Source organism: Ipomoea nil, unplaced genomic scaffold (genome assembly GCF_001879475.1).
Source record: "Ipomoea nil cultivar Tokyo-kokei standard unplaced genomic scaffold, Asagao_1.1 scaffold0813, whole genome shotgun sequence".
Lineage (NCBI taxonomy): Eukaryota > Viridiplantae > Streptophyta > Magnoliopsida > Solanales > Convolvulaceae > Ipomoea > Ipomoea nil.
The window spans coordinates 719,175-742,982 of NW_017617241.1; the positions used below are offsets into that span (position 1 = coordinate 719,175).

The 23,808-nt window shown below is 33.8% G+C and overlaps 3 protein-coding genes across 4 annotated transcripts; 1 reads left to right on the plus strand and 2 right to left on the minus strand.

Annotated features, from left to right (window-relative positions):
- The first annotated feature begins 12,999 nt into the window (after window positions 1–12,999).
- LOC109178001 (NAC domain-containing protein 72-like) lies at window positions 13,000–14,520 on the plus strand. The gene is made up of 3 exons (XM_019327489.1): window positions 13,000–13,313; window positions 13,419–13,687; window positions 13,773–14,520. The coding sequence occupies exons 1-3, from the start codon at window positions 13,133–13,135 to the stop codon at window positions 14,274–14,276; spliced, it is 954 nt and encodes a 317-aa protein (XP_019183034.1). The 5' UTR covers window positions 13,000–13,132; the 3' UTR covers window positions 14,277–14,520.
- Window positions 14,521–17,921: 3,401 nt separating this feature from the next.
- LOC109178166 lies at window positions 17,922–19,906 on the minus strand. 2 transcript variants are annotated; one of them, XM_019327737.1, is made up of 7 exons: window positions 19,701–19,906; window positions 19,347–19,670; window positions 19,046–19,123; window positions 18,903–18,937; window positions 18,743–18,798; window positions 18,458–18,556; window positions 17,922–18,288 (listed from the first exon to the last, which is right to left on the minus strand). In XM_019327737.1, exons 1-7 carry the CDS (start codon window positions 19,752–19,754, stop codon window positions 18,230–18,232), a joined length of 705 nt encoding a protein of 234 aa, XP_019183282.1. In that variant the 5' UTR covers window positions 19,755–19,906; the 3' UTR covers window positions 17,922–18,229. The 2 variants fall into 2 exon arrangements, with proteins under 2 accessions (XP_019183282.1, XP_019183281.1); XM_019327736.1 differs by having other exon boundaries at window positions 19,347–19,906.
- Window positions 19,907–20,402: 496 nt separating this feature from the next.
- Window positions 20,403–23,120, minus strand: LOC109178164 (transmembrane protein 184C-like). Its single transcript, XM_019327730.1, has 5 exons — window positions 22,699–23,120; window positions 21,604–21,866; window positions 21,391–21,513; window positions 20,863–21,153; window positions 20,403–20,779 (listed from the first exon to the last, which is right to left on the minus strand). The coding sequence occupies exons 2-5, from the start codon at window positions 21,850–21,852 to the stop codon at window positions 20,564–20,566; spliced, it is 879 nt and encodes a 292-aa protein (XP_019183275.1). The 5' UTR covers window positions 21,853–21,866; window positions 22,699–23,120; the 3' UTR covers window positions 20,403–20,563.
- Between the last annotated feature and the right edge of the window lie 688 nt (window positions 23,121–23,808).

The following is a 23,808-nucleotide window of genomic DNA, read 5'->3' on the forward strand; positions in this document are numbered from 1 at the left end:
CACATGTTGGAGATAGGGTCGCGTCTATAATAATGATGGTAGAATTGACATTTCTATCACCACTTATTGCCTTCCCATCCAAGTCTCCCGAACAAGTTCAAGTTCAATCCCCTTAACATAATCGGTTTATGGTAGAGTACCGTCAAACGGCTTATCCCATCAAATAGAAACTCTAAAAACGTTGTCGTATGTAACATATTCACAAAGAAACTAATGGTGTGTTGGCACAGTTACAACAATCGTTATATCGTGCACCAGGGCGCACAATGCATTGTGCGTCTTGGTTTAAAATGACGACGTTTTTATAAGTTGGTGGGGAGTATACGCGACGGACACCTTTTCGTTCGTTCAGTCCCATTACATTTTTTTTAACACTTGAGTTTATGTGTATTATGTTAAGAGTTTATATGTATTACACTATTACGGAGTATGTATTATATTAGATCATGTGTATTATGTTAAGAATTTATGTATATTCTATTATACAATTCTGTACATATGAAACATATATATATATATATATATATATATATATATATTGTTTTTAAATTAATGACAGAAATGAAAAATGATGTCGTTTTAGCCAAGACAAACAATGCATTGTGCGCCCTGGTGCATCATATCATTTGTCCAGTTACAGTTTACGGCCCGGCATTACATCTAGGTTCAATAGAAGGCTCTGTTTAGTGAGAGCCCGGCCCATAAATTGATTTTGGGCGAAGGTGAACACTAGTAACAGTAGGTCAGTAGTGAGGCTAAACATTTTTTACTTTTAGTCAATGGGTCCATTAACAAACGTCATGGTCAATTGCTGAGACTTTTGAGTTGAAATTTCGTCTACATCAATAAAACAAGCCCACCAACTACTTCATCAATTGTTATCCGATAGAGCATGGTCCGAAAACGACGTCCGTTATATTTAATAAATTTTATATTTTGAGTGTGTTCAGAACAATATGAAATTAAATAATTTGTATTTTGAGTGTGTTCAGAACAATATGAAATTGAATAATTTGTATCACATATTGTATTTATATTATGAAATAAAACTGTAAGTGAATTAAAATGATACTTTAATTGTGTTGAAATAAAATTACAGTATGTATAAAACAAAAATGAATAACATGTCTCATATATTGAATGTATATTGTCAAATGAAACTGTAATTGAATTGATCAAATATTATTTAAATTAGTTGTGTTGAAATGAAGCTAGAGTATGTATAAAAAGAAACTAGTTCGGGTTTGGAGATGTAAGACTACTGTATGTATAATGTCAAACGAAACTGTAATTAAAACAAAATGAAACTTAGTTGTACTGAAATGAAACTACATATACAATGTATCTAAAATGAAACTGAATATGTATACAAAGAATAACTAATTACACGGAACGAGTATCACTTTTTTTTTTTTTCATTAAAAGAAACGACACCGTTTGAACCATGATCCATACTCAAATTTGCCCTACTTCATAACCAAAAGATTTACTATTATATTATTTCGCTAGTAGATTTTGTTGAAAATAGATAAGTTATAAGTCAATCCAGTTAGCCGCCGCTAGCTTGTAGTTTGGGTCGTTCGACACTGACTACTACTGAACAACATTAAATATTTAATTCGACATGAAAAAATTAAGTCACATTAATTATTTTTTCCCTCCTTTTCGGCATTATTTATGTGTTTGTTTGATACATTGCATGGGTATGGATATTGGTTTTATATATAGGAACATGAATTGTGTGTGCAGTCACGCTGCCCTTCCACACATGACGTTACTTACTTGTCTACTACTCACACTCGATATATCCTAGGAAATTCAATATCCCTATCGCCAGTGTATAGTATCTATATGTTATGTATAAATAATAACGAGATAATACTCAAAATAATCATTTAATTGTCATAATTCTCAAATTAATCATCGATCGATTATCTATTTACGTGAATCCTAACTATATATTTTTAAAACATTACGGTAAAAAAATCACCAACTGTCTCAAGATAATCATGGTTGTCGATGGTTATCTACAAACCTAAACAAGATCAGATAGCTCTGATTGTCGACCTAATTGTATTATTTTGTCAAGTCAACAAAATGCCACTATATGTCTATACGTATATAAATGTAATATTTTTGATATACTTCACACACTCCCAATCTAATTACCCATGTTGAACTAAGTACGGTTAAATTGTCACGTACTTCGCACGTGAACACACTATTTGGGCAATGAGCTGGCTAAGCTAGAGGAACAAGGCAAAACATAGGATTAAGCACTCTACTTTAACGATGTGAAAACAGACAGTCTAGCAAAAATATGCTTAAGTAAGCAGTTACAGATAAGTCCAGCGTCAAACTTTCACCCTAAAAAAAATTAGATTTTTCATCAATTTTTTCCATTGTTGGCAAAAATCTCCCTGGGGGTGGGTTGGGATGGGGTAGGTGGGGGGAGGGAGGGGGGTAGGACTATGAGTGATGTGTCCTTCGGATAGAGCATATGTTAATAATAGAAAGTTTGTAACAGTTGGGAGATTAGATGGGTACAAAAGGAAAATATATAACATGAATAAAGGCATAAAAAGCTAGCAGGTTCTTGTTGAAGTGCAAAGTTTTAGCAAATGGAAAGGTTAAGATCCCACTGGTTTAGCATGTTGGTTTGAATGGTTTTGGATAGATGGAGTGATGCATACTCTACTTGTTGATAGATTTGGGATGGAGTTGTACTCGAGGGAGTGTTTGATTTGCCGATTTTGAGCCTTGAAACGAGGACGAGAGTGGTTAAAGTATTTGATTAATAATATATATTTTTTTCGTTAACGTGCTGATCATATAATTGCTCATATCCAGATAGTATAGACAAACTATTTTTGCTAAAGCACAATTTAACGACGAATTTGCAAGTGTTTCTGTCTGAGATTCCTAAGTTATGAGCTCATGTTCAGTTTCCTTAACGTGATCGGTCTATGGTCTTTATCCCATCAAAGAAAAACTATAAAAGGGTCATTTTTGTAATTTTGTCTACTTAGAATGACTAAGATATTGTCAAAGACATTGTGGTCAAACGACATAACTGTGACTCTCCTAAATAGAAGGCTACATGTTCAAACTCCAACGGGGCCAATGACTCTTTGTGCTTCAATAGATTGATAAAGTATGTATGCATAGATACTATATTATAACAGAATCAGTAATACTAAAAAAAATGATTAAGATATTCTTGCAATATGAGTGTAGTTGTCATGTGCAACATGTATATTCACAAAGATTAATGGACGTGTTGACTAGATGATGTTTTTGCTCAATTTTCCCAAACTGGGATTCCACCGTTTTGATACTACTTCAAATGGAATCCAATCATTGCTTTACATGAATTTAGTTGGAGTGACACTGTCACACTTACATAATTTTTTTTATGGCCCGATATTACATTTAGGTCCGATAGAAGGGTATGTTTACTGAGAGCCCGACCCATAAATTCCTTTCGAGTGAAGGTGAAGACTAGTAACATGCAAATTATTGTGTGGACCACGGTCCAAAACGATTTCGTTGAATTTATGTGTTAGAATAATGAAATTTTTGGAGTATACATTATGCGTTATAATAATAAAACTTTTAGAATAAGATAATGTACTCTATGAGTTAGAATAATATACATTATGCTTTAGAATAATGTATATTATGAATTATAAAAATGTATGTTGCAAAGTTTCGTCCCATAAAAAGAATTACACAAAATGACGTTTTTTTGAGCCGTGATCTACACAAATTACGATCCACCCAATAACTATTGCTAGTAACAATAGTGAGAGATTGAACATTTTTTTACTCTTAGTAAATGGGTTCATTAACAGACGTCGTGGTCAATTGCTGAGGCTTTTGAGTTGAAATTTCATCCACATTAATAAAACAAGCCCACCAACTACTTCATATCCACAAGATTTAATATAAACTTAATGGAGTCGATCAAGTGATAAATAAGCTCTCTTTGTAGAGAAAATTTTTAGAATAATCTGAGTTCTATTTCCACAAGAGACAATTCTTTTTAGACCAGTCTCTATGCCTTTTGGAACGAACGGAAATTAGTCGGATCCGGGTCACTTCTCCTATTGAGCTAGTAGGGTGATACGAGCGAAATTTGGAGTAGTTTAAACTTATTTAATATAAACTAGTTTTTTACGCGCATTGCGCGATTGGAATAATGCCCAATGTTTTTTTTTTTAAATAAGTACTTTAAAGTATATTAAGGCAAGATTATATTGAAATTGTTCATGCATAGATAATTGAAGGTTGAATTTACGTATTTAAATAGGTAATTCTTCTCCCAAAGGTTGAGTCCCCAACCCCAAGGGCCCCCCACACTCTGACTTGACAGAGCATTGTGGGAAGTTGTAAATCACGTTGACTTAATGGTTCAGCAGACAGGACCAAATGACGGTGCGAACAAGGAATCTGTCCACTTTGGACATAATTCCCGCATTGCCGCCGCCGAGGTTCAAACCTTGGTCTCTTCTCCCAAATACTGCCCACTAAACCATTGAGCTAAGCCCGTGCTGGTTAAATAGGTAATTCTAAATTTACAAATGCAAGATAATATAGTCAAGATTGATTATAATTGTCAATAAAATAATTGTATAGGTATGGTTGAAACCAAATACGGGACATAAAGGAAAACAAATAAAAATTAGGGCATAAAATATTAAATATATACTAATATTGTTTGAGGAGATTTCGACATTAGGATTTGTGGTTAAGTTCTATTAAGACTTTAATATTAGAATTAGATTAATGGTGTAATTATAATTCTATATTAGACGTTAATATTAGAATTAGACTAACGGTGAATTAACGGTATTTAACGGAAAAGTTAAATGGATAATCATATAATTAAGGATAAATTAGAAAAACTTTTAAAAAAATTAAAACCTGAACAATTTGAATCATTCATTTGATTTAATAATTTGGCGGTCATTTTTTCTACCCAATGTTAATAATTAAATAAATTCGTTGGTCAAATCCGCTAACTGCTGATTGTCAAACAAGGACATTGCAAGGTAGTTCTCACTTCAATTTGTTGTGTGATTTGAATACTCTCTTTGTCACAAAATCTCTCAAGTAGTTAATATGGTTGGCTTTATTAATTATATTTTTTTTTATTTTTTTCATGGTATTAATAAAATACTTGGTAAATAAATATATAGCATTATTTTGTATTATAACTTTGATATTTAATTAGAAAAATAGTGCACAAAAAAAGATAATAGACAATGTAGTGAATATAATTAATTGATGAATTTGAATGTAAAAATTTTTACATTTGAGAAAAATAAAGACAATATAACTAATGAAAATATTTCTCTTAATTAATTTATTGATAATGAATAATTTTTTTTTACTGAATTAAGACATTGTAAGGACAATGTAGCGAATATAATCAATTAATAAATTTGAATATAAAGAATTTTTATATTGTAGAAAAATAAAGACAATATAACTAATACAATTATTTCTCTTATTTAATTTATTGATAATGAATAATTTTTTTTGAATAAAGGCATTATGGACACATAATTCTAAATTAAAGAAATGCGTATCTATAATTTTTTGTTGTAGCTACTAAATTATTATTTATATAATTTAATAAGAGTAAAATAGAGTACTAATTATGCCAACTTTGATTGGGATGAGGTTCGAACCTAAGACCTTTTTTTATTTATTGAAATCAATGAGTAAGTTAACGGTGAACTAACGACAATTCTTAAAATTTTAATGGAATTAGTAACGGTGTGTGGGTATTTTAAGAAATTTTAATGTAAAATTTAAATCTTATCAATCTTTTAATCAATCTGAGCCATTCATTTGATTAAAATCTGTGACCGCCATTTTTTCTACCCATTATAGGCCTAACTCTCTTGGGCTCTTATTAGTATAGTAGATATTACAATTTTGTTTTTTTGAAAACTTTAATTATAAAATTCAGTTGCAAATAATTTAAATTAGCATTTACTAACCTAATCAAATACATAAAATCATATTGAAAGTTGTACTCAATACAAAAATTAAATTTGAAAATGATTAGTTAATAATACTTTAGATCTTAAAGCAACCATATCAGTGGTTTTTGGTTAGTTTTTTAGAAAGAAAAAATCAAAATATAATTTTTTAACTGATGGGAGAGATGATTTTTGTAGAGTTTTTATTCCTTCAATTTTGGTATTTTGTAGGCCCCAAACTGACACATGAAAGGAGAGAAAAAAGCGGGTAGGTGCGCGTTTCGCGCACCCACGGCACCTAGCTGGTGCGTAAACTGAAAGGGATGTTCAACTTCGGCTTTTGATTTCTTATGTCAGTTTTTGTTCTTCATTTATTTTTTCTTTTTCCTTGTTTTTCTATCTCCTTCCCCCTCTCTTTCCTACATGACTATGACAAAAATCAAATAAAATTCACAATAATTGTGGTTGCTCTTAGTATTCAAAATCAACTTAATTGATTTCGTCATCAAACTAATCAATTTTTAATTCAAATGTTGAAATTTTACTGAAAGGGTCCACACTCTTTTGGACTAACTTAATGACCTCATGTTTTCAGTGGGAATTGAACTCCACCTTATTACAGGAGCAAAACCTTTATGGTGACCCTTAAATTATTAAACTATTATAGGCCCTGTTTAGTAAAATAGTTAACATATCGGTCAATTTTGACTTGTTTGACCATTATTAGTTGTTTGACATGGTTAAACAATCAATATGAGTGTTTGATTTATTAATTTTTTGTAACAGCTTATTGTTCCAAAATACTAAAATTCAAAGAGCTCTCAAAACAACTTTTTTTTTTAATCAATTTTTTGATAAAGTAATTTTGTATGTAATCAGTTATCAGCTAACAGTTCATTTTCTAAATATCTTTCTACAACCAGCTAATGCTATCAACTAGTCAAACCACAAACCCAATAAACTAACAGCTATTTACCAAATACCCTATAATCTCACCAATTACTATTACTCCGTAATAGATTCTGTTGGAAATAGATAAGTGAATCCATCCCAGTTAGTCGCTAGCTTGTAGTTTGACACTGACTACTACTGAACAACATTAAATATTTAATTTGACAAAAAAAAAGTCACATTAATTATTATTATTCTTTTCGGCATTATTTATGTATTTGTTTTTTTGTAATTTTGTTGTGAGGTTTGAAACCGATACATTGCATGGGGATGGATATTGGTATTATAAGAACATGAATTGTGTGTGGAGTTACGCTGCCCTTCCACACATGACGTTAATCACTTGTCTGCTACTCACATCCAATCACCACTCACCACCTTACTTAACTGACTCGATATATCCTAGGAAATTTAACATCGCTATAGTCCGTGTAAGCTAAGTAACGGATGACTAAAATAAAGTAAGGTAAATTATTGTCTTCATCATAACAAAAAGTACATTTTTAATATACTAAAAGTACATTATTTGTGTACTGAATATACATTATATAATATAATGTACAATCCCTGAATACAATGTACATTTTTAATACATTAAAAGTACATTATTTTTATACCTATTCAGCAAGCCGGTTAGGGTAGGTGTGGCTAACATGTGTTGTTTTGCCGTTTATGTGAATCTTAAGGGCGTGCGACGTCTGTGTGTATATATGTATGTACATATATTAATAGAATGTGCCGATTTTGAGCCTTGAAACGAGGACAAGAGTGGTTAAAGTATACCATTAATAATATATATTTTGTGTGTATATATATATATATATATATATATATATATATATATATATATATATATATATATATATTAAAATTACGATAATAGCAACCACCAACTATCTCAAAATAGTCATGTTTGTCGATGGTTATCTACCATTCTAAACAAGATAGTCATGCTAATAATAGAATGTTTGTAACAGTTGAGAGATCATATTGATACAAAAGGAAAATATATAAAATGATTAAAGGAGAAAAAAGTTAGCCGGTTCTTGTTGAAGTAGCAAAGTTTTAGCAAATGGAAAGGTTATGATCCTATTGTTTTAGCATGTTAGTTTGAATGGTTTTGGATAGATGGAGTGATGGATACTCTACTTGTTGATAGATCTAAGCTGGAACTCTACTCAAGAGAGTGTTTGGTTTGTTGATTTTGAGCCTTGAAACGATGATAAAAATGGTTAAAGTATTCGATTAATAATATTTTTTTTTCTTTCATGTGTTGCTCATATGATCGCTCATATCTAGATAGGCCAAATAAAAATATTGTATTTTAAAAGAAACGGTTAGATTTATAACATAACTTGAATAAATAGTTGAATTGAGTTTTACATATGAAAAAAAAATTACCGAAGTATCCTAAAATGATAAAATTAATACAATTTGATTTAATATTACCTATTCAGCAAGCCGGTTAATTAGGGTAGGAGTGGCTGACATGTTTTGTTTTGCCGTTTATGTGAATCCTAAGTGCGTGCGACGTCTGTGTGAGTGTTTGGTTTGTCGATCAGGACTAGAACTGTACTCAAGAGAGTGTTTGGTTTGTCGATTTTGAGCCTTGAAACGACGTTGCAAATGATTAAAGTATTCGATTAATAATATATTTTTTTCATGTATTGATCATATGGTCGTTCATATCTAGATAGATATGTTATTTTCACTAAAGTACAATCCTGTAGCTAATTTGCAAATTCTCCTTTAAGTGATGAAGAATTTACTTTTAACTATTTAATTTTTGTCAATTTTAATTGTGAGAGTAGTAGATAAGTGAGTGAAAAATAACAATATTGCAGGGATAAAATTGGAATTAACTTTTATGTACGGAGTAATGGAGTATAATTAAATGATGTTACTAATAAGATTTGTTGTGAATAGTCAAAAGTCTTTAGATATTAATGATTTGCCATTTACCTTGTGGTTAAGTAGCATGAAATGACTCGTCCAAATGGAAGGTCATGAGTTTGAGCTCCAGTGGGGTGGTATTGTAACAGAGTCAGTAGTAGAAAAAAATGAGACACAGTTATTTTTGTAAATAATAAAAATATAATTATTATTCTATTTTTAAAAAAAAAAATACTACAACGTCTTTTATTTATAATAATCAATACTTTTGTTATTTTTTTTTTTTTGAGAGTAATACTTTTGTTATTTGATATTGCAATAATTAAACCTTTGGAAGGTAGTCAAACTCATTTTCCCCTTTGAATAGTATGTTTTCAAAAACAACAAAGTATTCAAAGTATTAGGTTGAATGAAGAGTACACGAAATTATGTCTAAAAGCACAAACTTTTTATCTGCCTGTGGACTAGGTATTACTTATTAGCAACTCATTTTAGCCTCAATTATAAACAATTAAAAAGGATATCTTTAAAAAAAAAGTTTTTAGGATATCTATGACGGTTGGGAATATTCATCGGTCTTCGCATTGTCTTTAAATATTATGCATATTATATATTATTATATTTTTTTAAAAAAAAAGACTCGATCATTTTTTTTTTTTGCACCAAACCAGCACGTACACTGCACAACAACTATTGGGTGCATGCATGCAACAAAAACATGAGTTTTAGAGGCTTATATGCCTCGTTACCCATTACCTCATCTGATACTAATCATTATATCATTCATTTGCCACTACATTAGACAGCAAGATGCTGAACTTATCTCATAGCCTCTGCCCACCAATCTTGATGGAAAAAGTTGAATTTATCCCATGACCTACACGTAGATAGTGGGATAAGTTTTTCACCAAGCGGCCCATGTCACTTGGACCCGGTTCTTTTACATGACAAGTAAATCTTAATAGTATCAAAAGATCCCACCTGAAGCCTAACACTATACCTAACACTTTTGCCTACAAAAAGGTTCGAGAATTCCCACAGTTATTCGACAAAATGATGAAATGATAAATCATGGTTACTCAACCCTATAAAACATTGTCATTGCTATTATTAGCCAATGACCAAATGATTGGTCAAGCAACATAAAAATTTGGCTGACGTGTCACGCATTGTTGCTCCAAAGAAGTCGGGATAATGGATAAATACTTAACGGCCGAATCTATGACGTTACTACGTTACCCTATGCCCTATACTTTAAGGTTCACGATCGTCCTAGGGAACGGTGCCGGGATCATGACGGTCGTGCCCATTTCACGTTGACGGCAGCTTACGTCCAGAACCCGCACGTGTCAATAAATGAGGGAGAAGGTAGGTATGATAGTTACAGCCTAAAAGAACGTGCCATATAATTGTCACGAAAAAAAGCCGTTTGACGCACCAAACATCGTCGAATCTGAGGATAAGACCTCGAATTGAACGAGGTGAAAATTGGCACGTGTACCGAAGCTCAATCATATGTATATCTGGCCGTGTCTTTCGGCTTGTAATGCCATACTTATTCCATTATTCATTCAAGCTTTGACCTACACGTACGTAGATTCATATATACTTATCTTTTACTTAATCAATGGATTCTTTTGATTAGATTCATGATTGGTTTTTGTAATCATGGATCCAATAGTGCAATTTATCCGCATCCCCCCTTCGAGAAACCCAAGAGAATTTTAAGGTTGAAATTCGAGAGCCTGAATCTATATGTATGATGCTATATATGTAATATATATATATTTTTGAAAAATAGACAGATCGTGAATTAATTAGATTAGTCTTATATTACGATACGATGTGCAAATACTACGCACAAAGAGTTATATTTGCGATGAAAATTTTATTTTTATAGCCGGTTGACTTGTATTAAGTGATTTGAATTGAACCAGTTATGGTTGCTATAAACCATAATCGATGAAAATTTACTAAACGCATGTTGCACGCAATGATAAGATGACAATGAAAAGGGTCAAGTCACATTCTCGGTTTGACTGTGCAGGGGTTGGGAATGTAATAGTTTGGTTAGGGATGGGGTTGAATGCTAGAAATATTACTTAGCGTGGATTTAGGTATGAGTTTTGTTGTCGAATTTATTTGATTGTGCAGTAACGGAAGTAGGATATAGCAAAAAAAAATTATCAAAATTACCAAACACTATCGTGAGAGGAATGTTTAAATGGGTGGAACATGCTTATCGTATTTGAAAATCAAATTTACCAACACCCTCTTGATCAAACTCATATCAAGATATTCTCTAGTACGATTTATTTCTCTTATGTAATTTATGAGTTATTACACATAAAACATACACCGTCATTAAGTCAATATTTAATTAAAATTATATAATTATAATCATTTAAGTGTTTTAATCACATCCATATAACTTAACGGCTTTGCGGCCAGGTTGGTAGAGAGTTTGAAGAGTGAAAGAAACCTCAAAAATAAGATATATACAAAAATACAATTATCAAAAAATAAATAAAAAGAACAACAACAACAACAAAAATAAAATTGGCGCAAATTAAACGTGGCGTCCAAATAGAGTTACCGTTACAAAGCCTTTTGTTTACATTCCCTTCTCCCATCCTTTTCTTTTGAAAAAAAATTTCGCCTAACTATCCAAAAAAAAACCTTCACTTTTTTTTCCATGACGACGGTTACACGTGTCTACTCCTTTTGCCGACGCCGTTAAACCACGCATGAAAAAGGCCACTGTTTTCCATAAAAATAATGATAAAATATAATTTTTTTTTCAAATTTTTATATTCTAATTCCAATTCTCAATTTATTATTTAAATGTTTTATTATTCCACGTCATGTAGTATCAAAGAGGAAAGTGTCATTTTTTAGATTAAAAAGAAAATAGAAAAAAAAAAAAAAGTAAACTGCACAGTGATCATCCTATAAGCGCACAAGTTGTGCACACCCCAACTGAGTGATCATCCTCTTCTAACGCTACCTCGTTCATTCTTTTTTTTTTTTTTTTTTTTTGTTTTATTCTTCCAAAAGGCTGAACCCCAACCCTAAGGACCCCCACACCCCGATTTTTTTTGTTTTATTCTTCCAAAAGGCTGAACCCCAACCCTAAGGACCCCCACACCCCGACCTGACAGAGCATTTGGAAGGATGTAAATCAACATGAACCATAGAAGCTAGACATTTGCTCACTGCGCACAAAGAACCCCTCACTTTGAGAGGTTGCATCCACACTGCCGCTGGTGAGACTCGATCCTTGGTCATTCTTTTTTGTTTTATTACTTTGCTCTATGCAGGATTACTAACGATTGCAGTATTAGAACATTGCGTTGGCCTATGTTTACTTTAAATTTTTGTATATGTTAGATTGTTAGGATTATAATTGAATTTTAGAGATAGATTGAGTGATATAATAAGTGTTGACGTAATGACGTGGAATGAGCTGAGTGAGCTCCCAAAAAAATTGATATAACAAAAATTCATATCATTAAAAATTTTCTTCTAATTTCTTGAACTAACGTAGCAAACTTAATTGTCAACCGGTTCTTCTCGCATAAAATTCATTACACCCAAAACAAACAATACAAACGTTCTTTCAGTACTGTAAATGCTTTATACTAACTTTATGAACTAAATTGATCAATTTAGCTGTAAAAAATTTATTTGTTAATAAAGTTCATCGCATACGACAAATAATTTAGTGATTTTTTTATGAATTGTTAAAGGGTAAAATATTTTTCAGTAAAAAAAATAATATTCACATTTTTGGGTTTAATTTAGTAATTTATCACTAACACCTTTTACTTAAATAACACATGAGGTATTGAGGTAAAAATGTGGATGGTGTGAAGTGTACTTGAAAAATGAAAAAAAAAGAAATAAAAAAGAAAGAATATTTTATTTAGAAAGGCGACGTGGCATAATACTAACGCGACACGCAGGGGCATATTTTTGGCATACTTTGTCATGCTGGTTCATTGCACTTAGTTGTGTATTGAACTGCTGGGATAAGCTCCGCCGTTTGATGATGCCCAACTTGTATACGTGGCAAAATGGAGTGATCAGCGCTAGTGTGGGCCCACCAAATCGACCGCTGCTCTTTCTCTCTCCTCTGGATTTCCCGTTATAAATAACACCTCTCTCTCTCCCATTTCCCCAAAAGAAAAATGATATAGAAATAGGAAAAAAAAATATTAGAAAAAAAAAAAAAAAAAAAACACACATTTCTCAAAATTTCGGCGCCTCCATTTACAGCCTTTGAAAGTTCAGACATGGGTGTTCGAGAAACCGACCCGCTTTCCCAGCTAAGCTTGCCGCCGGGTTTCCGGTTTTATCCGACCGACGAGGAGCTCCTGGTTCAGTACCTCTGCAAGAAGGTGGCCGGCCACGATTTCTCCCTGCGGATCATCGGAGAAATCGATTTGTACAAGTTTGACCCGTGGGTTCTCCCCAGTAAGTCCATTTGATTTGTATATATATATATATACCCTGAATCTTGATTTTCCGGCGGGGTGGATGGTTTTGAGTTTGATTCAATTCAATGTTGTTTATTTACAGGCAAGGCGACTTTCGGCGAGAAGGAGTGGTATTTCTTCAGCCCCAGAGATCGGAAATACCCGAATGGGTCGAGGCCCAATCGGGTTGCTGGGTCCGGGTACTGGAAAGCCACCGGAACTGATAAGGTGATCACCGCTGATGGGAGAAAAGTTGGGATTAAGAAGGCTCTGGTTTTCTACGTCGGAAAAGCTCCCAAAGGATCCAAGACTAATTGGATCATGCACGAGTATCGCCTCTGTGATGCTCCGAAGAAAACTGGAAGCGCTCGGGTATGAATCTTCATTCGCCGCCGGCGTTTTCATTAATGTTTAAATCGAAATTCTGACTAACTTGGCTAGGGTTTTGGGTTTCCAGCTCGATGAATGGGTGCTTTGCCGGATTTACAAGAAGCATTCAAGCGCGGAGAAAGCCATGTCCGGCGGGGGGCAGAGCAAGGAGCAAAGCCACGGCTCGCCGTCGTCGACTTCCTCGCAGTTCGACGACATGCTGGTGGCATTGCCGGAGCTCGACGGCCAGTCTTTCGTGCTTCCGGCGATGAAACAGGAGGAACAGGTGGATCTGCATGAGCTGGGCCCCGGGAGTTTCGACTGGAACACCATCTCCGCCGGTGATTTCGGTGTCCCCGCCGCCGCCGCCGCCGGCGGAAACCAAGTTTCAGCTGCTCCGATGACCGGCAACGACGTGAACTACCAAAATGACATTTATGCCCATGCCCTGGCAATGAATTTTCAAGCCCCAGACGATGAAGTTCAGAGTGGGATGAGGAGTTTCTTCTTCCCACAGAGCTTTTCAAACTCACCCGACCCGTTTGGCATCCGTTACCCGACCCAGTCTCCCAGCTTGGGGTTCAGACCGTGAATATCAGCAAATTTTAGGGGCCTGTATAGCAAAAAACTCAAGGGCTTGTTTGTTTGGAATAGAATGAGTGTAAAGGGAGGAAGAACAAAGTTTACTGCATTTTGTTGTTTGTTTTGTATGCTTAGGTTTAGAATGCACAGACCAAACAGTGAACCAAGAATGTCTTGTCTGTCCATTGCACAATAAATCTCCATCTGTGTTTTGTTTTCCAACTTTCAATATAATGATGTTTTGTTTTGATTAAGTTAATAATCCCGCCCCTCTTAGCTAACTGTTTTTACTTTTTAATTATTGTATCATTCTTCTAAGAGGAGAACCCCGGCCCGACAAAGAACCCCCTCACTGCTCAAAGTGAGACTCGATCCCTGGTCATTCTTTCAAAGTTTCACCTCTATGACCAGTTGAGCTACCCATGCGGGCTTAATTATTGTATCATTGGTATCTTATGTTGTGTATCTGTAATTAATGTCAGTATTCTGTCACTAACCACTTTTACTCTTTTTAGAAATCTTATGTTGTATCTGTAATTAATGTTAGTATTCTGTCACTAACCACTTTTACTCTTTTTAGAAATCTTATGTTGTATCTCTAATTAATGTCAGTATCCTATCACTAACCACTTTTACTCTTTTTAGAAATCTTATAGAAAAAACAAACAACAGTTGTATTTTCTTTAGAAATTTCTCTCTCGTAAAAAATGATTGTCGTTATACGAACTAACTTAATTAATCAGAAATCTATCAGTAAAAAGCGATTGTCGTTATACAAATAAACATGATTAACCAGAAATTTATCGTAAACAATGGTTGTCCTTATACGAGCCAGCTTGATTAGTTAGAAATCACTCGTAAAAGAAACAACTTGTGGTTATACTAACCAACCTGATTTGGTTGTCGGTAATCAGTCTTAGAAGTGATTAAGAAAAGGGTTTGGTGTGGTTTCACATTTGGTACATTGGATTATGGAAAAAACATAACCATACATAAGGTGTCAAATGTATGACATAAGAGGAAAGTGGGGATAAAACTTTCATTGGGTTGCAGGTTTGTTTTGTCTAATTTCAAACAATTACATGCATGGGATCCTGACCAGTCTACGTCGAGTTGGGCAGAGAAGCACTGTCATGTTGGCTGTACTATCCGCCCTGCCAAGCACAATTATCTTTTGTCAAATCCGCGTCGTTTGCATCAGATGCAATTATATATGTTCTTATATTTGAGTTGTATTTTTTTTTTTTGGACAAATTATTTGAGTTGTATTAATCACTGTGATAACAATGCAAGTAAATGGACTTTGGTAATATAATTAACTTATCAGTTAATTTTTAGTTTATATGAACACTATTAGCTGTTTGATTTGGTTAATTAGCTTTTTGTAACTGCTTATTGTTCCAAAATGTTAAAATTTAAAAAGCTGCTCAAAACAGCTTTTTCGATTAATTTTTCTGAAAGTCATTTTGCATGTAATTAGCTATCCGCTAATCGCTAATTTACCAAATTTTTCTACAATCAACTAGTCAAATACACTAACCAAATCAGCTAATAGTTATTTACCAAACACCCTATTATGTGTGATTGTATCTAATATAGATGCTATAGAATATTGATCCCTCAACCTGTTGGGATTTAGAAGTGCCTGAAGTTTGGATGATTATATATATATATATATATATATATATATATATATATATATATAGTCACGGGGTGGGGGTGGGGGTGGGGGTTGTTTTCCTTTTTATGAGTTGAAAACATCAGGCATAACATTTGGCAATGGTTTGCTTCAGTTCATGTTATCATGCTTGTCCTATTATGTTGATTTTTGTTTCCATTTTTTTTTTCTTTTTATGATTATTGAATAAAATACATCAAACACATTAACACAAACAACATTTGGCAATGTTTTGCTTCACTCCATGTCAGTATCTATATATTCATTTTTGTAGCACTAACTGCATATATATATATACAATTCTAATAAGAGCCAATAATGTTAAACCCTTAACTGGAACAAAAAAAAATGTCGGTCCTATTGTTTTGGTTCATATTATACTATTGTTTCTTAAAATGAATGGTTCATATTATTTTTTATTAGAATTGTAAATTTTTTATTGATTTTCCTTATTTACCCTCTATTATATTATTTTCTTCCCTTAAATAACCTAAATTCCGTTAGCATAAACTTTAGTAAAGGAATATTCCGTTAAGTATTTATTATTTTAACTTACACATTAATTTCTATAAGAAAAATCTTAGTTTCGACCCACATCCCAATTAGAGTTGGCATAATTGTTAAACATATACTACGAATATGTTAAAATATATATAATATAAATTTTAACATAAACTTTGTTCAAATAATTAGTCTGACTAAATACATAACATTCAAAGTTAAGCATCAAAGATTATAAATCAAGAACTTTAAAAATCATTTGATCAAAAAAAACTTAATATTCTTTTGATTATTTAGATCAGAAAAAAACTTAATATTTCAATTATACTTTTGCATTAATATTTTTTGTATGTATTTATTTATTTTTAAAAAAAATCAATGATTGCATTATTGTTGATGAAAAGTATATACGCCACTTTATTACTCTTATTAAACTAAATAAAGTCTAATGGTACCCGGGTTGGACTTCCATTTGGAAGGTTGTAAGTTCGAGCCTCAGTGGAGGCGTTATTAGCTCTTTGTGTTTCAGTAGGTTGAGAAAGTATATGAACAGATACTACAATGTAATAGAGCTAGTAGCATTCAAAAAAAAAAATAAAGTAGTAGCTACAACAAAAAATAATACATATGCATTTAATTAATTTAGAATTAGATGTCTATAATGCCTTTATTTAAAAAAAAAATTATTCATTATAAAAATTTTTAAAAATAGATATAATTTCATTAGTTATATTATCTTTATTTTCTACAATTCAAAGATTCATTACCTTCAAATTTATTAATTTATTATATTCACTGCATTGTCCATTGTCTTCTTTTTACATTATCTTGTAATTAAATATCAAAGTTATAATACAAAATACATTATATATATTTATTTACCAAGTGTTTTATACAAATATAATAAATATTAATATTTTGTTCAATACTTTCACATGATAACCTACGACACACATCTCACAATGCATGAAACATGTAGGGAAAAACTACCACTACCAAATATCGATTAGAAAATTCAATAAATATTATCTTGCATTTATATATTTTGAATTACCGATTTAAATAAACAAATTTAATATTTATTTACATATGCATGAACATCTCTGATATAATATTGCGTTGATATAATTTGAAATAGTTATTTAAAAATAATCATTAGGCATTATCCCGTAAAAAAACTAGTATATATATATAGAGGGACCGCTCACGTCCACTATGAACTCTTCTCGACTACTTTCAGATTTAACCGAACACTAAATCATTTCTTTAGTATCCAGTAAGTGCATAATTCTTTAAATTTAAGTATCATTTTACAATTTCTTATGTAGTCAATGTGAACTCTTCTCGACTTCTTTTGAACCTTATCAAGCAACAATGTATTGCTGGGTTGATGCGTGATCATATTATATAGGATTTAAAGTCGGTTTTATCTCCGGCAACCTTTTTTTCTTTTTTAAGGTTGCCGGAGAACAGCCATTTTCGAGCTCAGTTGAAAGCTGTGGTGTTAGAACTCAATAACAAGTGCAGTATGGCATTACAGAAATGGAAAATCGAAGCGAAAAACAGACTCCATAGCCCAAACTTCATGAGCTGCATGCAATGCAGTAATTCAAAGAAATGAAAGATGTTCAGCAGATTTCCTTCTTCCTAAATATTCACAGAATGTCGGAATCTCTTATCCGTTACAGCAGAAGAACTCCGACGAATACCTTCCAATCCATAGGAAATTAACAGAATCAGAACAGTCTAACAAACGTGGAATATACGTAATCGGAGATCAATGCTCACTCAGCATCTTTAATTTCAGCTTCTACATCGACAACAGCAACCGAGGATTTCTTGTCTGTAAAAAGCAAAGCGAGGAGGACTTGAGTTACAGATAACATAATAAGAGGCAGAAAAGATGTTCAGAATCAATGTTGAGCGTAAAGCCATTAATGTGCAATCCAACTATCAGCTTAGACTTTTAGTTGAGATGGAGCACATGCTTCAATTATCAAAAGAAACGCGACCTTTCTTGGAGCGAGAGGTGAAGTCTTTGAATGCTTGGCCAAATGTTCTCGACTCGTTGGAGAACCTCACAGGATCGCGTACAAATTCATCACCAACAACTAGATTATACAGAAAGATAAAATTTCTTAGACAATAAATGCATAAGAAGATTGAAGAGTTACAGCTCGATTTACTAATCTATGATCGATGAGGAAACCGAATAGAAACCAAAAACGTGCAAATACAAAATATAATGCAGAGTAATATGATAGCTTAACGTTTCAAGGCAAGGCCAGAGTTATTACCCGAGAATGGCTGGCTACAAAACGGGCAAAGCTGTATGTCATCATTTACTGCTGATCTGCAGTGCCGATAAAACAAACAATAACATTAACCAAACGAAAAAAATCAAAGCTTCATAAGTAATTAACTAAAGTCTTTTGAATATCGTTCATCTGATCATACTTGAAAATCTGAAAATCATTCCCGCAATTTGGACACTGCAAAGTATGAAGAGATCAATCAGTGCTAATTAAACTCTAGTATTCCCTAAGTTCGTTTCTAATGATAACGAAAGAGATTCTTGAAAGGGGATTTAGTTCCCTTACCGCGCCTTGAACGATATCTTGCCCTGCCCACCAGAAAAAAGCTACTATGCCTATAATTGGAAGAAGCACTACAAGAAGCTGAACATGAAGAAACACACAAAATATGAACACTAAGAATTAGCTAAGATTTAAGAAGCAAAACCTGCAAATGACTAATATAGAAAAAGCTGCAGAAATGAATCTGACAGTATGAAGAATGAAAGAGACAAGATGAAGAAATTAAGGAAAATTACTCTGAGAGATAGAGATATATATATACATATAGATATAGTGAGAGAAAGAGAAAGAGAGAGAGAGATACCCAAACTGAAACAATGGCATCCAAGACCCAACCAAGCTGTCCAGTGAAGGTAAGGTATGTAAACACAATAGCCAAAGCAATATTGCCCAACACCCTTACAGTCTCACTGTTATCTCTTCCACCGCCGCCGCCGTCGCCGCCGTCAAGACTATTGAATCTGACCAAAACCACTCTCTTCTTCTCACTCCGCCTCCCCTCCCAGCTAACTTCCCAGAAAGACGACTCATCCCTAAAAGCTCCAAACTTGCCCTTATTTGGATAAAAAGAATCAATCTTTACACTCGAAACAGTACAAAAACTACCGCGTTTCAAAGGTTTCAGCCCATAAAAGCCGTTTCCCCCGATTGGAGATGTGCGCGGTGTGTTTACGGCTGAGAAATTGATGGGAATTTGTATAAGCGCCGCCATGGTTATTGCGCGGCTGCTATTGAGAGCTCATGTTCTTGAGACTTGAAGTGATAACAAAAACGGATTCTCAGACCCAATTCCCAGAACTGGAAAGAGAGAGAGACAACCCCTCGCCCATTTGCCTTTCTTGCTTGAAGATTTTTCATGCCTATGTGGGGTCCCTTTTGTTTTGCCGCAAGTTTTATCTTGTATTTTTTTCTTATATATATATATAATATATATATATATATATATTTTGGGTGAATTAAGAATTTTTGACCTCTTTCAAATAATGTTTTGACTTTTGACAGCTGAAGTATAAGTTGCAAGAATGGCTACCAGACAAGAATAATCCATACTAGAAACATCAAACACGATCTTTAAAGAGGGTTTTGATGTTAACTTACACGAGTGAAAACCCACCGCCTGGAATGTGGGCGAAATAAATCTTGCCTTATGACCCTAACTGCCAAAACACTAAAAGGAGCTAAACCAATCTAAATTGTCTATAACTGACCAGCTCAAACAAATAAAATCAATAAACCGCTCTAATTGAGAGTCAAATTTGTAATCATATGATTAGCGAATCAACAGCCTGAGTACTCGATCAACTTGGCTAGGGTTACTCAACTATATGGTTCTGCTTGAAGCTAAGGAAAAAGGGCACAGTTCAAAAATGGCAACAATCATATATTATTATTTGTATTACATGCATGGCCATGGTATCAAGGACAATGCTGTAACTTGAAAGAAGTGGAAAATGAGTTATATATAGATCATGAACCAGCATAGTATGATTGTTGTTGAGGGAGGAAACTTGTGCTCTCAGACTAGTCTTTCTTTTTGTCTGTGGTGCCTGAAGCCATCGTCGCCTGGGCCTGGCGATAAGGAGCAGCTGAATATGCGCTTTGCTGATAGAACGCGAAGAAAACCATTTCCACAATCACAAAAATGTTCTGAAGAGCTTCCTGGATATGCTCCACGTCGAACCAGACATGATGCGATTTGATTACGCCCACTGCAGCAAGAATCTCGAGGGCAATCCCCTGAAAAAGGTTTTAACGATATATAGGCAAAATGAGAATGAGACCATCATGCCATCCTGATAAAACCTAGAATATTAACTTACCTGCCAGAAACAGAAGAATACAATTCCTTTGACGCACAAAAACTTGGCAAGTGGCTTGTGTGGTGCTAACTCTTTTGCAAAGACATGGTAAAAGAGCACGAGTGAATATAGAGCTAGTGAAACCGAAATATTTAAGATGATGGTGAAGGTCCAGCTAACCCAATCAGGGTATGTTCCAAGTAGTTGTAGAGAAATCATTAATATAGAGCATAAAGGGCGGATAACAACAAACTGCCATGTCCAGTATTTGAGACTCTTCAATCTCTGATGGTTTAATTGGACTGTGCGAGGCTGCAGTTTATTTAGACAGCGTGTTAGGTTCATGACTATCGCCCAAACAACATAAAGTTTACGTGCCAAAGCTTGAAGAAGACATGAATGTCAAATGCTCATCTTTTTTTACCAAATGGATTTGCAGTTTTTAAAAAATCGAATAATCCACAAAGAAGATGATACACACAGTCAATTCGTCTTCCATGATTAAAACCTTGTTATGACAAGGATCGATAACAAAGTCAAAAACTTTACCTGAAAGAGTGTCATTGGAAACGAGTGGTGAATTTCCCTTCCTTTAATCTCATCGGGGACTATGTTATTGCTTATGGATATATTAAGGTATGTGTACATCAAAGCTAAAAACTTAGCCATCACCTGCACTCCACACAAAAGTTGATAGCAATCAAAGCTTTAAAGAAAAGTCCATTATGGACAAAGAAGATGCAGATAGCCACAATGACTTACGAGAGCTTCATAACACTCCTTCACGGACTCAAGAAACGTGAAAAACGTTTTGCTTCCAAGAAAATCTATCAAACCAATGTAGGAGATGATAGCGTACAAGGGAGCCATCATGATGATGACAAGTATGGCCTTTTGCTCCTTGGGCTTCTTCCATGACAGAAGATGCTGCGATGCGAGCTGAATAGTGAAATGCAATGTGAGCATAAGGCACACAGTGCATGCCGTCATTGTCCAGTTAATACTGTCCATTTTCTTCGATTTATCTGCAAAGAGCAAGTGAAAATATCGAATATTTATTGGCTGGAAGGTAGAGTGTGCAATCAAAGAATAGTGCCACCTTTGAAACAGTAATCTGTCCTTTCATTAGTCCTCTGAAATTTGTGATGTAAAGTGTAAACCAAAATGTATTTTTAAAAAAATACTAATTGCTATATATCCAAGGAAGAACCTTGTCATATAACTTTTCTTCCCACTGTTAACAGTACAGCACTGCCTCAAATTTTCTTTTTTGATACATTAGGTATCCTACATTCCTACCCTGCCCAAGAGCATCTCCTTTGTTAGGTCAAGGTCTCCCAATGACCTTCTAATTCCCCGTTTAAGGTGATCAGTCGAACCAACAAGGTCTCCTAATGACCTTCTAATTCCCAGTTTAAGGTGATCCGTCGAACCAACTGAGCTAGCCTGCATGGCACTACCTCAAATTTTCCATTTTCCTATAATCATAAATTCATAATCCTCTTCATCTCAATCAACTCATCATTCCAAAACCACATTCTGCTGCATGATGAATAATCCCCTACTCTAAAAACCATCAAGAACGCCATACATTCACTCATCTCCTTTAAATTGATGAACAAATCTCTCTAACAAACAGAACATTGGTGTTTCAGCTCACATGCATTTTCACCTCCACTAAGGATCATTATACATACAAAGCTCAAATCTTTTTACCCAAAATAGGGAAAAAAAATCACTTTTGGATGCCCATTTGATTCTTTAACTCAAAAATGCATTATTCATCAACAACAGTGATAGCAAAAAACAAGAAGACAGAAAGAAGAACGGAGAACAGAGAGAGGGGAGAGAACTTACAGAGATGTTTGCAGTGAGAGATCGTTTGTATGAGTGACAAATATGGTGAAATATTTAGCGAGAAACAAAATTAAAGAAGCGATTGATTAGCAGATCTGTGCTGCTTACTATCGCATTAAATGATTTTATTTTATTATATTATATTCCCGCATTCGTACTATCACACTAACTATAAACAACTCGCTCCTGATTCACACCTTCCATTTCTTTTTCCCCCTTTCACATTGCGGAAGAGGTGGTGATGTGGTACAGAGTATAGATTATTGGGAACAGAAAATGATGATTTTGGAGTTTGGACATTTATGGGGATGGCGGAGATGACTATAATCTCGCTTGCTTTGCCTGCCAGACTAACATACAGGGAAAATACTACGGAGTACTTGTTTTTTTGTGATTCCAAATTTACACCCAACTTTTACTCTATGTTACAATTTTTAGATGTAACCCACAAAATATTATAATTGATGAAGTAGATTTTTTTTTTATCAAATCACGATGTATCCTGAGACGTGCTAACCAAATTGATTTTTTCATACGAGAAAGGGGGTTCAAACTTCCAACCTCTCTTGAGTGACAAGAGTGCACGGGTTCGAACTTCCAATCTCTATTGAGTGACATACAAGAGAGGGGGTTCGAACTTCCAACCTCTCTTGAGTGACAAGAGTGCACGGGTTCGAACTTCCAATCTCTATTGAGTGACAAGAGTGCACGACTACTCACACCAACCAAAATAATTTTGATGGAGTAGAATTTAAGAGTCCACATAGTAAAACTCAACATAGAGAGAATTTTGATGGAGTAGAATTTAAGAGTCCACATAGTAAAACTCAACATAGAGAGTCTAAAAAAAAAGGTTATGAAAAAATGTCTGGTGTATTATATGTTTGATATTTATAATTTATTTATTTTAATTTAATATTGTTGATATTCATGTCACGGGAATGCGGGATCAATACCGATTCAAATGAGTGATCGTAAAAAAACTTGTGTCAAACAAATTACATCAATTAAGCTTTTATGAGTAATTCTACCTTGAGACGTCTCCTGTTGACAACATATCTTACTTTGTAATGAGTCTCGTAATCAAAACATTAGTAATTTTGCCACAAA

What these genes read in the sequence shown, in the direction of transcription:
- LOC109178001 (XM_019327489.1), top strand. Translation starts at nt 13,133, where the DNA reads ATGGGTGTTCGAGAAACCGACCCGCTTTCCCAGCTAAGCTTGCCGCCG. An exon ending in TGACCCGTGGGTTCTCCCCA is followed by an intron (nt 13,314 to 13,418) that starts GTAAGTCCATTT and finishes GTTTATTTACAG; the next exon opens with GCAAGGCGACTTTCGGCGAG. An exon ending in AGAAAACTGGAAGCGCTCGG is followed by an intron (nt 13,688 to 13,772) that starts GTATGAATCTTC and finishes TTGGGTTTCCAG; the next exon opens with CTCGATGAATGGGTGCTTTG.
- LOC109178166 (XM_019327736.1), bottom strand. Translation starts at nt 19,754, where the DNA reads ATGGCGGCGCTTATACAAATTCCCATCAATTTCTCAGCCGTAAACACA. An exon ending in AAGATATCGTTCAAGGCGCG is followed by an intron (nt 18,938 to 19,045) that starts GTAAGGGAACTA and finishes CATACTTTGCAG; the next exon opens with TGTCCAAATTGCGGGAATGA. An exon ending in CACCTCTCGCTCCAAGAAAG is followed by an intron (nt 18,289 to 18,457) that starts GTCGCGTTTCTT and finishes TGCTTTTTACAG; the next exon opens with ACAAGAAATCCTCGGTTGCT.
- LOC109178164 (XM_019327730.1), bottom strand. Translation starts at nt 21,852, where the DNA reads ATGGACAGTATTAACTGGACAATGACGGCATGCACTGTGTGCCTTATG. An exon ending in AGGAGTGTTATGAAGCTCTC is followed by an intron (nt 21,514 to 21,603) that starts GTAAGTCATTGT and finishes TGTGGAGTGCAG; the next exon opens with GTGATGGCTAAGTTTTTAGC. An exon ending in TTCCAATGACACTCTTTCAG is followed by an intron (nt 21,154 to 21,390) that starts GTAAAGTTTTTG and finishes AATAAACTGCAG; the next exon opens with CCTCGCACAGTCCAATTAAA.